The sequence below is a fragment of the Hippocampus comes genome, unplaced genomic scaffold (genome assembly GCF_001891065.2).
Source record: "Hippocampus comes isolate QL1 unplaced genomic scaffold, H_comes_QL1_v1.1 scaffold260, whole genome shotgun sequence".
NCBI lineage: Eukaryota > Metazoa > Chordata > Actinopteri > Syngnathiformes > Syngnathidae > Hippocampus > Hippocampus comes.
In genome coordinates, this window is record NW_017805378.1 from 142,119 (window position 1) to 153,724 (window position 11,606).

Sequence of the window (11,606 nt, forward strand, 5' to 3'; positions counted from 1 at the left end):
GGATGTTTGCTGGCTTTACATGTCCCCCCGTTGAAGGTTCTCTGACTTTTTAGATGAAGTACCACCTAAAAAAAAAACGTGCCTAAGGCTTCATCAAAAACGAGCCGGGGTTTAATTTCTTACTCCATTTAAAATACTTATTTGTTATGTCATGAATTAGTTTCTTTGTCACCACGGCCACACAATATGTACATCTCCGCCTTATTTAAAGCCCAAATAAAACTTTGAGTGGTGTCAAAGGTGGTCATTTGAGCAGTAAAACACGCCAGTGCCAATGTCTTTTGTCAGTTTTTTTTGTTCCGGACTGTGAAGAGTGAAAATAAAACAGGTCCAAAGTCCAGCAACAACCCCACACTCTATTGAGCCTCAATGAAATTATCATGACGAGGTTTAGTTGATGATTGCATATCGTCCGGAGTGGGCGAGCAAAGGTTTAGTGTGAGCCACGACTTTGCAGCTCACACAAAGCGAAGATGATGGAAACATGCACGGCTGTCACCTTAATTCTTCTCCTCTCAGGCATCAGCGGGACATTAAGTAAGTGCCTTGAAGATTTTTTTTAAACTTTAAATATTCATTTATATCGACTATACACTAAAATTTATTTCCGTGGTTGAGGTGAGTCGTGCGAGGGCGAATGCGGGCAATCGTTGAGCTCCTGTTCGTGCCACCCGACGTGTGCGTCTTTGGAGAGCTGCTGTCCTGACTACAAGGAATTCTGCGTGGAATTCTCCCCACAATCGGGATCCATTTTGGGCGGGACCGATTTCCTCCTGCTCCATGTGACTTTTAACCAAAGTTCTCAAATTGTGTGCAGGTATGACTTTCCTTCTTCATATGGATGTCATTTTTTTTTCTTTTGTGTTAGGAGTCATACACGACAAGAACATAAATGGAGTTGTGATGTCTCACTTACACACACACACACACACACACACACACACACACACACACACACACACACACACACACACACACACACACACGTAGCTTCACATGTCGTCATTAATGTTCTGAACCACTGGCAACAAAAGTGAGCAGACCCCGAAGTGAAAATGTGGCATTTGTTTTTCCTTCAGGTTCAATAATGACATCAGGACGGAGGGTTACGTGGACGACAGTGACCGAGGCCACTGCATCTCGCCCCTGCTCTATCAAACCGGCTGGGTTTCTGTTGAAATCTCCTCCAATTACGGCATCACGTTCAACAGAGTGGGCTCCTGGCTCGCAGGTACCCCACAACATTCCGGTGTCAAAAGTTGAGATGTGATGGAAAAATTTGACTTTTGATACTTCATCATTTTTTTGGGGCCATTTTAATATTTGAGTGAAAAACGAATGTTGCACTCTGTGCTAGCGTCTCTCTTTTCAATGTTTTGCGCAGTGCATACTGGCAAGTTGGACTCCAAGTTCAAGGCGGTTTTGGTGAACTCCACCAAGTGGCAGTACTACGGCACACCTCAAGTGGGCGGCCCTCTGCAGATGACCTGGAACACGTCCCTGGTCCGAGCCCCGAGGGTCAACATCGAGCTGTGGGGTTACAGGGAGACGGGTGAGGACACAGCTGGTTTGACAACGTCTAATTCAAGTGCTGGGGCCGAACCCATTATTTGTACGTCTACTACTTGAGTACATTTTCAGGTACTGCACTTTACATGAGTAATTATTCTTTCGGACAACTCAGAGGAAGGCATTCATTTAAAAGTAAGGGCTCTCCTTGCCCGCTTGTGAGGGCATCACAACACCTTAATCTCCTTGTTTTTTTTCCGCTTCACTGCAAACTCGAGTTAGCTTATTGCTAAAATCTATTTTTCACAACAAATTTAAGTTCCCTCTTATTCCTGGTTATTCATTATTTTTGTTATCAAGAGCTAATTTAACTTTTTTTTCAGTTCACACTGTTAACAATGCCATGCGAAGACGTGATAGCATCAGAGTCAAAACAACGCTAACTTGCTTAAAAAAAAGTTTGTTATTGCCTATATATGCCACAAGATGGCGACAAGACAAGACTGTACTTTTCTATTACCTCATGCAAATAACGCAGGATTGCTAAAAAAAACAAAAAGAATATGCAAATCTGCAATTATACAGGGTCGCTCTTAACTTATACTGAATTAGTATTTGTAGAGGAGTGTCTAATAATGAGATGTGTTTCCGATTGCCTCCCCTCCAGGAAGGGCTTATTCGGACCAGTGGCGTGCCCAGTGGAAGTATCTTTACTCTCTGGCTACGGACAGTGCGAACAACGGCGGCTTCACTTTTGTGCCTCAACCGTCTCCCGAGTTCTCAAGCTGGGAACTCGGAGCACTCCGGGTCAGCTCCAATGCAAACCCGAACGGCCTGATGTACGTTGAATTTTTATACGTCTTATTATTTTCTTTCTATGAACATGAAGCACATATGACAGGACAATCAGACTGCCGCAAAACACTAAGCGACAAGGAGCAATTTTATAAAGACGCACAATCAATATGATGCACTATTACGGACACGTTACATTAGAATGTATGATCCATATGCCCTCACTGTTCAAATGTGACTGCAGAGTAAAGGACTATATTATTATATTAAGTGACCACATAACCTCGACCATTATCATAACATCTTTAATTGCGCTCAAGTTTCTATGTGCAATAGAACTATTACTGTCTTTCTGCGCTCTATCTATTCATCCTGCTAGCTAGCTATCTAGCTTAGTAGCTAGCTATGTTGCGAGCTATCTATTGCGGTAGTTATATTTCTATCTAACTAGCGTACTAGCTAGCTACGTTGCAAACCATCTATTGTGGTAGTTAGCTTTCTATCATCTATCTATCTATCCACAACAAATTCAACAAAAAAATGAAGAGCCCAGTTACCTGGATACGACTTCAGCGGATTACGATAACTCGAATGACTGACGATCTACCCCCGCATGATGGAAACACATAATTTTAGAAAGCATGTTTCCATTTTAAACGGACATTATGTTAAAAAACGACATAGGCAATTGTGCTATCGTGCTACCGTTATTACAAATCGCCAAGCTTTTGTTGTATTTTCTCATCACTGTTCCAATGCGTACATTACCGGCGTAGGAATGTGGAAGCGGCGTGGACAGAGGATCACGCCCTGGCCTGGCACCTGGAGCAGAAGTTCCGTGAGAACTCTCAGGCTTGGGCGCTGGACAAATGTTTAGCGTGGGACCGGCTGGAAAACGACCTGCCCAACTTTCTCAGCGAAATTATCGACTGCCCCTGCACCCTGGCACAGGCCCGAGCTGACACGGGCAGATTCCACGTAAGTGGACGATATTCCAACATTTGAATAAAATTCAAAATAATTGTCCCACGATATCAGGGTTCATTATTGGCATCCCTGCTTCATCTCAAATTTATTTATTACGGGTTTTTACAGTGATATAGGCCAATCCGAATTGAAAGTTGCGCCCCTTCAGTATAGTACCACACTGTCCCAAAAGATACTGAGCAGTACTGAGCTCAACTGGAAGAGCTTCAGCTTGATTAATAGCAAGAAGAAAAGGCAGTGACGATCCTCTACTGAGCTGCAGTGATAATAGTCGTTCCCTCCGGACGGAGCGTATTGTTGTGTGTAAGTGTTGCCGCTACGTGTGTTTTAAGTAGCAGTTGCTGTAAAGTTTAAAATGACCCTAATATCTGTGCTAATTTATCATGAAGCTAGCACTTTAGTTTGATGAAAGTTAATGGTTTGGTTGGGCATTTTAACAAGCACATTGGTTTCTTTTAGTCATTTGGTAACAATAAGTTCAAAGGACGTAGGCAGTTATGCTATTAGCATGACAATTTGGAGAACTGTGCGAGCTGCTCTTGTTTTTGTTAATTTCTTCACAGTAAGCAAGGGACAACAGGCACTAATCAAGACTGGAGAGAGTTTCTTTTAATACCTTGAAATGTGTTTAAAACTAGTGGGAGTGGTCAAACAATTTCAAAATTGTTTTAAATGGTCTCTGTATTATATTCACCGATCGCGCTCTTGACCCCCATGCCCCTTCGTAAAAAAAATGGACTCAACATCGATTGTAATGCTTTGTTTTTTTAGGAATTTTTTGATCTCATGTTTCATATTTAGACGGATTACGGCTGCGATATGGAGAAAGGCAGCGTGTGCACGTACCACCCAGGTAGCATTCACTGTGTGAGGGCCATACAAGCCAGGTAAGTAAGGTAATTTAGTGTTGCTTAACCGACTGAAATCATTTGATGATTTCCAGACTTAAACTCCTAAACGAATGGAGAAAATGATCAAAACCACCTCAAACAACATTTCACAACTGATTCAAATCTTCCAACTTTTTGATGAATTCCAAATTGAAACGACACAATAAATGGAGAGATGTCACAAAATCACCTCCGTTTCAAGTATTTCTCACCCAATTGAAGCCATTTAAACTTTTTGAGAAATTCCACATTTTTCATGAAAATTGTCAAATGAACGGATAGATTCCATCCAAGTCGTCTGAGATTCAACATTGCGTCCGCAGTCCCAGGTACGGGGCGGGTCAGCAGTGTTGCTACGACAGCAGCGGCGCTCAGGTCCTGACGGCCGACTCTATCGGAGGGAGCACCCCAGACCGTGCCCACGACTGGGGCTCACCCCCGTACCGCGACCCCCCCAGAGTCCCCGGCCAGTCCCATTGGGTGTACGATGTACTCAGCTTCTACTACTGCTGCCTTTGGTCAGATAACTGCCACTACTACTTCAAACACAGACCCTCCAGCGACTGCAGGAGATATCAGCCTCCCACTTCAGGTCAGTTCTCACTGAAAGTCGCTCTTTGGCATTTGCGTGATTAACATGCAGATTTACGCCAATCTAGTCCGTCCACATTTCTTCACCGATTCAAACCAATTTCAAATTATTCAGCTCATTCAGGACATCTTGAGAATTATTTGACATATTGTCCAGATTCTCGTGTTTTCATATTATTCCACATTTTCCAAGACATTATTCCAAAATTATTGCGGGCATTGAGCATATTTACGTACGCCTTGCACATGACTACATGGATTCAAGCTAATACACTTGAATTTGCCAATTCAGGGCATTTTCGCAGTTTCAGAATAAAGTCCACAAATTTAGCTGAAATTTTACATATTTTCATTCTACTATTTTATTTCTCCACCAAATCTATGCAGGGTTATTGATATTTTGGAATCATTATCGTTTCGATATAGTTAGTTTTAATTTCAGTTTTTATGTTTTAAAATGAGTTTGCATTAATTAGTTTGCAGAGTAGCTTCGTTCGTTTTTATCAATCATAGCTTATTCAAAATTGCTTAGTTTAAGTTTAGTTTTCGTTCGTGTTCGTTTTTTGTTTGTTTGTTTTAATAAAATGTGTATGATTTGTCTGCAAAATAAAAAAAACACAATGGTTAATACTATGGAATAACAATTAAAATAAGTTTGTTTAAAAACATTTTTAAAACAGTTATCCACCCACAAATAAAATACAGATAGTGTCTTACAGTCCACAGACTTTGAATTACAATTAGCTATATAAATTAGCATGTAGTGTATTGTATTGTAGTTTCATCCATAATACCGCTGCTGCTAAAGGTAAGAAGCATCATATAAGCTTGGATGTCCTGTTTGTAAAGTTGCCAGCTTCCTATAGTGTATTTGTGGCTTGAATTCCTGTTGAGAAGTATTAAATCCCGTACAGTGGACTATTTTTATATACTGCATATTGATAAAGATGTATGAACCAAAAAAGAAAAACACTTCTTACCTAGTGTCGCGTTTCGAGCTGAAAATGTCAAACAAATGGCGCCACTCCAGCCATAACAAACACGCACACTCGTCGCTTGTGTGACGCCATCTGACAACAATCTTTAATTGGCTAGTGCTGGCTGACGTTTGTATAAGCGACACACAATAACAGGACTACAACCCCCAGAGAATTACTGTATTCGACTGTCCTTTTCCCGGCTGACAGCGTGCTGTAATACCGAAATAAATGCATTTAAAGTCTATCCCAAATTATCATGTATTAAATTAATTGTCAAAGAGGAAAACGAATGACATTTTATTATAATCACGGTTAATTTTAATTAATTGTGCGAACGTAAAATGTAGTTTGAGTTAGTTTCCAAACTTTGTTTTTGTAAAAAAAAAAACCCAAAAAACAACGCATTTTATATTTTTAAAAAAATCACAAAATTAATGGAGGAATTGAACATTTCTAAAATATTAAATGCTAACCCATTTTAAAGATAAATACGACTGATGGATGGCTGCTGGAGCTGAGGATGAGGAGGAAGGAGCATGTTGTGAAAGCAGCTGTTGTGAAAGCGGTATAAAAATAAAGATATATTGCATTGTATTGTATGCACTAAATAAACTTTCAGCCACTGTAACAAGGGGCACAGTGTCAACATTTAATTGATTCTGTCACGTATCACAAAAAAGCGCTCCCATACCATATATTGCGACTGACTCATCTCCGTTTCTGTCCTCAGCTGTCGTGTTTGGCGTCGACTGTCCTTTTCCCGGCTGACAGCGTGCTGTAATACCGAAATAAATGCATTTAAAGTCTATCCCAAATTATCATGTATTAAATTAATTGTCAAAGAGGAAAACGAATGACATTTTATTATAATCACGGTTAATTTTAATTAATTGTGCGAACGTAAAATGTAGTTTGAGTTAGTTTCCAAAATTTTTTTTTTGTAAAAAAAAAAACCCAAAAAACAACGCATTTTATATTTTTAAAAAAATCACAAAATTAATGGAGGAATTGAACATTTCTAAAATATTAAATGCTAACCCATTTTAAAGATAAATACGACTGATGGATGGCTGCTGGAGCTGAGGATGAGGAGGAAGGAGCATGTTGTGAAAGCAGCTGTTGTGAAAGCGGTATAAAAATAAAGATATATTGCATTGTATTGTATGCACTAAATAAACTTTCAGCCACTGTAACAAGGGGCACAGTGTCAACATTTAATTGATTCTGTCACGTATCACAAAAAAGCGCTCCCATACCATATATTGCGACTGACTCATCTCCGTTTCTGTCCTCAGCTGTCGTGTTTGGCGATCCACATTTCATAACGTTTGATGGCATCCGCTACTCTTTCAATGGCAAAGGCGAATACAATTTGTTGATCGCTCCCGGGAAGCATCTGACAATCCAAGGCAGAACCGAGCAGGTCAACGGTGAGCTAAATACGTAGATGATTGTGTTGTAGGTGCACTTCCACACCGTTTGAGAACATTGTTTTTCGCCTCACAGGAAGTGCAACCAAGCTGTCGTCGGTGGTCATGAAAGAGGCCTACTCAGACATCATTGAGGTGCGTCTGTTCACCGGTGATGACAACCTGCAAGTGCTACAAAATCAAAAGCAACTTCTGTTCAATGAGCAAACCTGGATGGACCTGAGCGGTGAGGAGAAACTGACCAAAAATACAGTAGGTTTGCTAAAAAAAAAAAAAAAAAGAAAAAAAGAAAGAAAAAAAATCATGTTTGTTACTCAAATTCTGCACAAAGCATGCCAAAATGATGCCATGAAAACAGTGGACACCGCATACTTGTGTTTCAGTATGTGTGGATTTACATTTCCCAATTTTAAGATCCATCCATCCATCCATTTTGTAATCCGTTTATCCTCACGAGGGTCGCGGGCGTTCTAGAGCCTTTTATATATAAATATACAGTATCCACATATATTAAAAAACTATAATCTGAAAAAAAACATCTTTTTGGAGAGTTAATTTGCAAATACTAAATTGTGTCTTGAATGTGTCATGTTAGGTGTGTTTGTGTTTTCACCTTCCGGCACAAACGTGACGGTGATGTTCCCCAGCGGCGCAGGCGTGGAGGTGCGTCTCCGCGGCAATGCCATTACAGCAACGGTGCTCCTCCCAGAAGAATTCTACAACTCCACGCAGGGCTTGTTGGGCAACATGAATGGCGTGCCTGGCGACGACCTGCTTGCCGCCCACGGCACAGTGGCGGTCAATGGCAGTAACGCCGAGGAGGTTTTCGGCTTTGGGGCCAGCTGTGAGCATTTTACAAATGCAATAATTAAATTATAAATATTTTTCAAAAATTTGTGATAATTTTTTACTTAAATAAGCCGTTGTACACATTACTTTAATATAATTTTGGAAATATTTTCTTTTTTTTTCTAGGGGCTGTTTCCAACACATCCGCTTTGTTCACGTACGATTCAAAATACCTTTTGGACACGTTTTACAATTCTTCAAGACACGACCCCGATTTTATTCCAGAGTTTTCAGTGCCGGAGATCCCTGATGACCCGTTCTATAATATCACTTCAGACATTTGCTCTGGAGATGACTCTCATTTCTGCAGGTAGGAAATGCAAAACACGACATAACGAGACAATGGGTCAGTTGAAGCAGGTCAGTAAAAATAAACAACAAAATACATGTCAGCATGGTCTCACGACCATACAGCAAGTACACTGTGTGATCTCATTGGTATTGGTTGACTATGCCTGGATTTCGTTTTTGTTTTCAAACAAACAGGAATTAGCATCAGTGTATTGGTAATCATAAACCTTCAAACTGCTACTTTAACGCACACAGAGCAACACATACAAATAGGGCCGGCTATATATTACACTGAAGTTTTTGTTGTTGTTTTTAACTGAACATGTTGATTTTTGCAGGTATGATATTTTGGTAGGTCGTAGTCTAGAGCTGGGAAAGGCCACCAAAGTCTCGTTCCGCAGTCACGTGTCTCTTGTGGAGGACTTGAAGCCTGGTGAGTGTTGACTCATTTAAAAATGTTTTGACTTAACTAAAGAAAAGTCAAGTAATCATGAAAATCACTTCCTATACACACATCAAATAACTACGATGTAGCATACACATTCATTGTATCAAATACAATAACCAGAAGGCTAAATCACATGCTAAGCTGAGGTCGCTAGTTTGGCCTGGATAATGTGGTTATTAGCATTGGAAAAAATATAGCATTTATACTGTAGATACATTTTGGAAAGTAGTTTGAGTTATTTTTAGCAATTTCAGCTTCATTTTTTTTTTTAGCATGTGAAGTTAATTGCTAAGGTAATGGCTATGCTAATTTGTAACTCACCTCTCTCCTTTTACTCCATGTATGTTATTGTTTGACATGTTCTGTAAACTGTTTAGCTGAATTATTAAAACGTTTGATGAGTAAAAGATTAGCATTTAAAAATGTAAAGATAATTGTTAAGATAATAACGCTGCTAAAAATGTAATTAACCTCTATCATTTTACTTTGTATTTTTCATATTATTGTTTGGCACAAAATGCATAAAAAAAAAAAAAGAATAAAGTAAATTCATATAAAAAAAATAAAGTATTTCAAAATCTTTAGAATTGCGAGCTAGCATTAGCCAGTAAGCATTTTAGCATGTGAAGATAATTGCTAAGCTATTCCGGGCTAATTTGCCATCAGAAACATTGTAGGTTAGCCTTAGCATGTCACAATCTAATCCAACAATAAAAAAAAGAAAAAAAAATTTAAAAAGTAAGAATCTGTTTTTGTTAGTTCTTTTAGTTTTATTTCTACATGTATTATGGACTCCCTGTTCGTGTGTAGTGATTTCCTGTGGTTGGCTGGCACCGCCAATCGACGGCAAGAAGGAGGGCACCACCTACCTACAGGGGGCCACGGTACGCCTGCTTTGTGACGACGGCTTCGTGCTGCAAGGATCGGCTGAGCGCACCTGCCGAGCAGACGGCACCTGGTCAGGAGGCGACACATTCTGTGTCGTTCACAGTTCCGGTACGTCAACTTTGAGTATGAATTTTAGACCACAGCTAATACTACTACTACTACTACCAGGATCAGCACTAGTACTACTACTACTTTTTGCACCATTATTATGTATTATGTATTACTAGTTCCTACTCCTCTCATGACGACCACGACTGAACTGCTTTTCACATTTTGCTTCTTTGTTTTGTTTGGTTTTATTTTTGCCAGATGACAACACGGCCATTATCGCTGGCTCCGTGGTCGGCGCTCTATTGGCGATTGCGCTAATAACAATAGGCCTCGTGTTCTGGGCCAAAAAACGTGACAGGTCAAGTAGTATCATTCAGATGTCATGATATCGTCTTGTTTCCAATCAGATGAAATGATGCAATGATCGATTTGCTGTTTTCATGTGTTTGCAGGTTGAGGAGATCTTCAGCAAGATTAAGTGTAAATCTTTAACAGAGTCCAGTTCACACTGGAGTCGACCCATCTATATGGAAACCCAGGCAGTAATACACTCTTTGTCTTCACTAGTATGACAATTCAGGGTACTAGTACAACAAATGTATCAGATTAATAACATTTTTCACAACAGTGCTGCATTGAGTGAGCTGAATATTGTATGAATGCTTAAACAGCTTTCCAAACACAAACAAGCATGAACGGTGTAAATTGACCGGACTGGTGACGAAGTGCTGCCTCCACGAGTGAAAATAGAATGTTCCATTGTATTTTGTCGATGTTGCACAATGACTTCCAACTGTGAGAATAAAGCTAACTCTGCCTTGAAGTAGATCCTCAGCAAATGGTCATTGGTGACTCTTTCTTTTCTTCAGTGCAGTTTTAATTTCGGGCATTGAGCTTTGAACACTATTGCCTGGTGAGTATTGGAATACATTTTTTGGAGGGGGGGGTATTGTACAAGCACTAACTGTGCAGGTCAAAATTTTATGAGAGTCTATCGCCGTGTTTGTGTGCCCTGACCTGGAAGTTATAGCATCATCAATTTGACCTAATAGTGACTTGATAGGAGCGGCACGGTAGCCGACTGCTGAGCACATCTGCCTCAGCACAGGGATCGAGGGTTCGAACACGGACCCCGGCCATCCTGTATTGAGTTTGCATGTTCATGGGATTTCTCCGGGTACTGCGGTTTCCTCCCCTAGTTCCAAAACGTGAATGTTAGATTAATTGAACTCTTGAAGTTGTCCTGAGGTGATTTGTGATTGTGTAGTTGTTCGTCGATGTGTGCCCTCCGGTTGGTGTTATCAGATTAATCGAAGAATATAGGCTCTATACATGTAATTTCTATTATTTTTATGACAGTATTTCATTTTCATTTTTTCACTGTAGTCCTCCCATCTAGCTGCCTATTTATCTATACCGACCCATCTTCACATCTGCTTGTCTATAGTGACGTGCGTAATATAGTAAATTGAGCGTGCGTAGTATTGCAGTGTCTCTTTAAGGGAAGGGGGAGTGTAAGAAGAAGCGGTACCAAAAAAAGAAGAGAGAGAGAGAGAGAGAGAGAGAGAGAGAGAGAGAGAGAGAGAGAGAGAAGAGATGAATAGAAGACACGAGAGGCACCTACCATGACCAAGTGCGCTGTAAATGTAGGACACACATCCGAGCCTCCGAGCGGCGTCACATCGGGACGCTTGGGCACCATGTCCGGACTTGCCTTTCGCCACCCGCCTGCCGCCATCCTCCAGCCGAGCATGGCAGCCGTCACCCGGGGAAAGCCTGCCTCCTCTCCGGTGCCACTAAATTACATCACATCTTTCCGCGATTATCAATGGTAGGCATTGCGTAATTGCCACCCCCTCCCCCTTCTCCTTATTATTTTTATTTGTCACCCCCCCCC

The 11,606-nt window shown here is 40.6% G+C and overlaps 1 protein-coding gene across 1 annotated transcript; it reads left to right on the plus strand.

Annotated features, from left to right (window-relative positions):
* Positions 1-322: 322 nt before the first annotated feature.
* susd2 (sushi domain containing 2) lies at positions 323-10,548 on the plus strand. Its single transcript, XM_019872205.1, has 16 exons — positions 323-537; positions 619-817; positions 1,080-1,231; positions 1,385-1,552; positions 2,177-2,348; positions 3,081-3,282; positions 4,093-4,178; positions 4,505-4,773; positions 7,048-7,182; positions 7,259-7,408; positions 7,778-8,026; positions 8,158-8,341; positions 8,661-8,755; positions 9,581-9,766; positions 9,968-10,067; positions 10,162-10,548. Exons 1-16 carry the CDS (start codon positions 474-476, stop codon positions 10,199-10,201), a joined length of 2,451 nt encoding a protein of 816 aa, XP_019727764.1. The 5' UTR covers positions 323-473; the 3' UTR covers positions 10,202-10,548.
* The last annotated feature ends 1,058 nt before the right edge of the window (positions 10,549-11,606 follow it).

Bases quoted from the DNA above. Each gene is read 5' to 3' on its own strand.
- susd2 (XM_019872205.1), top strand. From the start codon at position 474: ATGATGGAAACATGCACGGCTGTCACCTTAATTCTTCTCCTCTCAGGC. The intron at 8,756-9,580 runs GTGAGTGTTGAC...GTTCGTGTGTAG, and splicing joins TGTGGAGGACTTGAAGCCTG to TGATTTCCTGTGGTTGGCTG. The intron at 10,068-10,161 runs GTCAAGTAGTAT...ATGTGTTTGCAG, and splicing joins TGGGCCAAAAAACGTGACAG to GTTGAGGAGATCTTCAGCAA.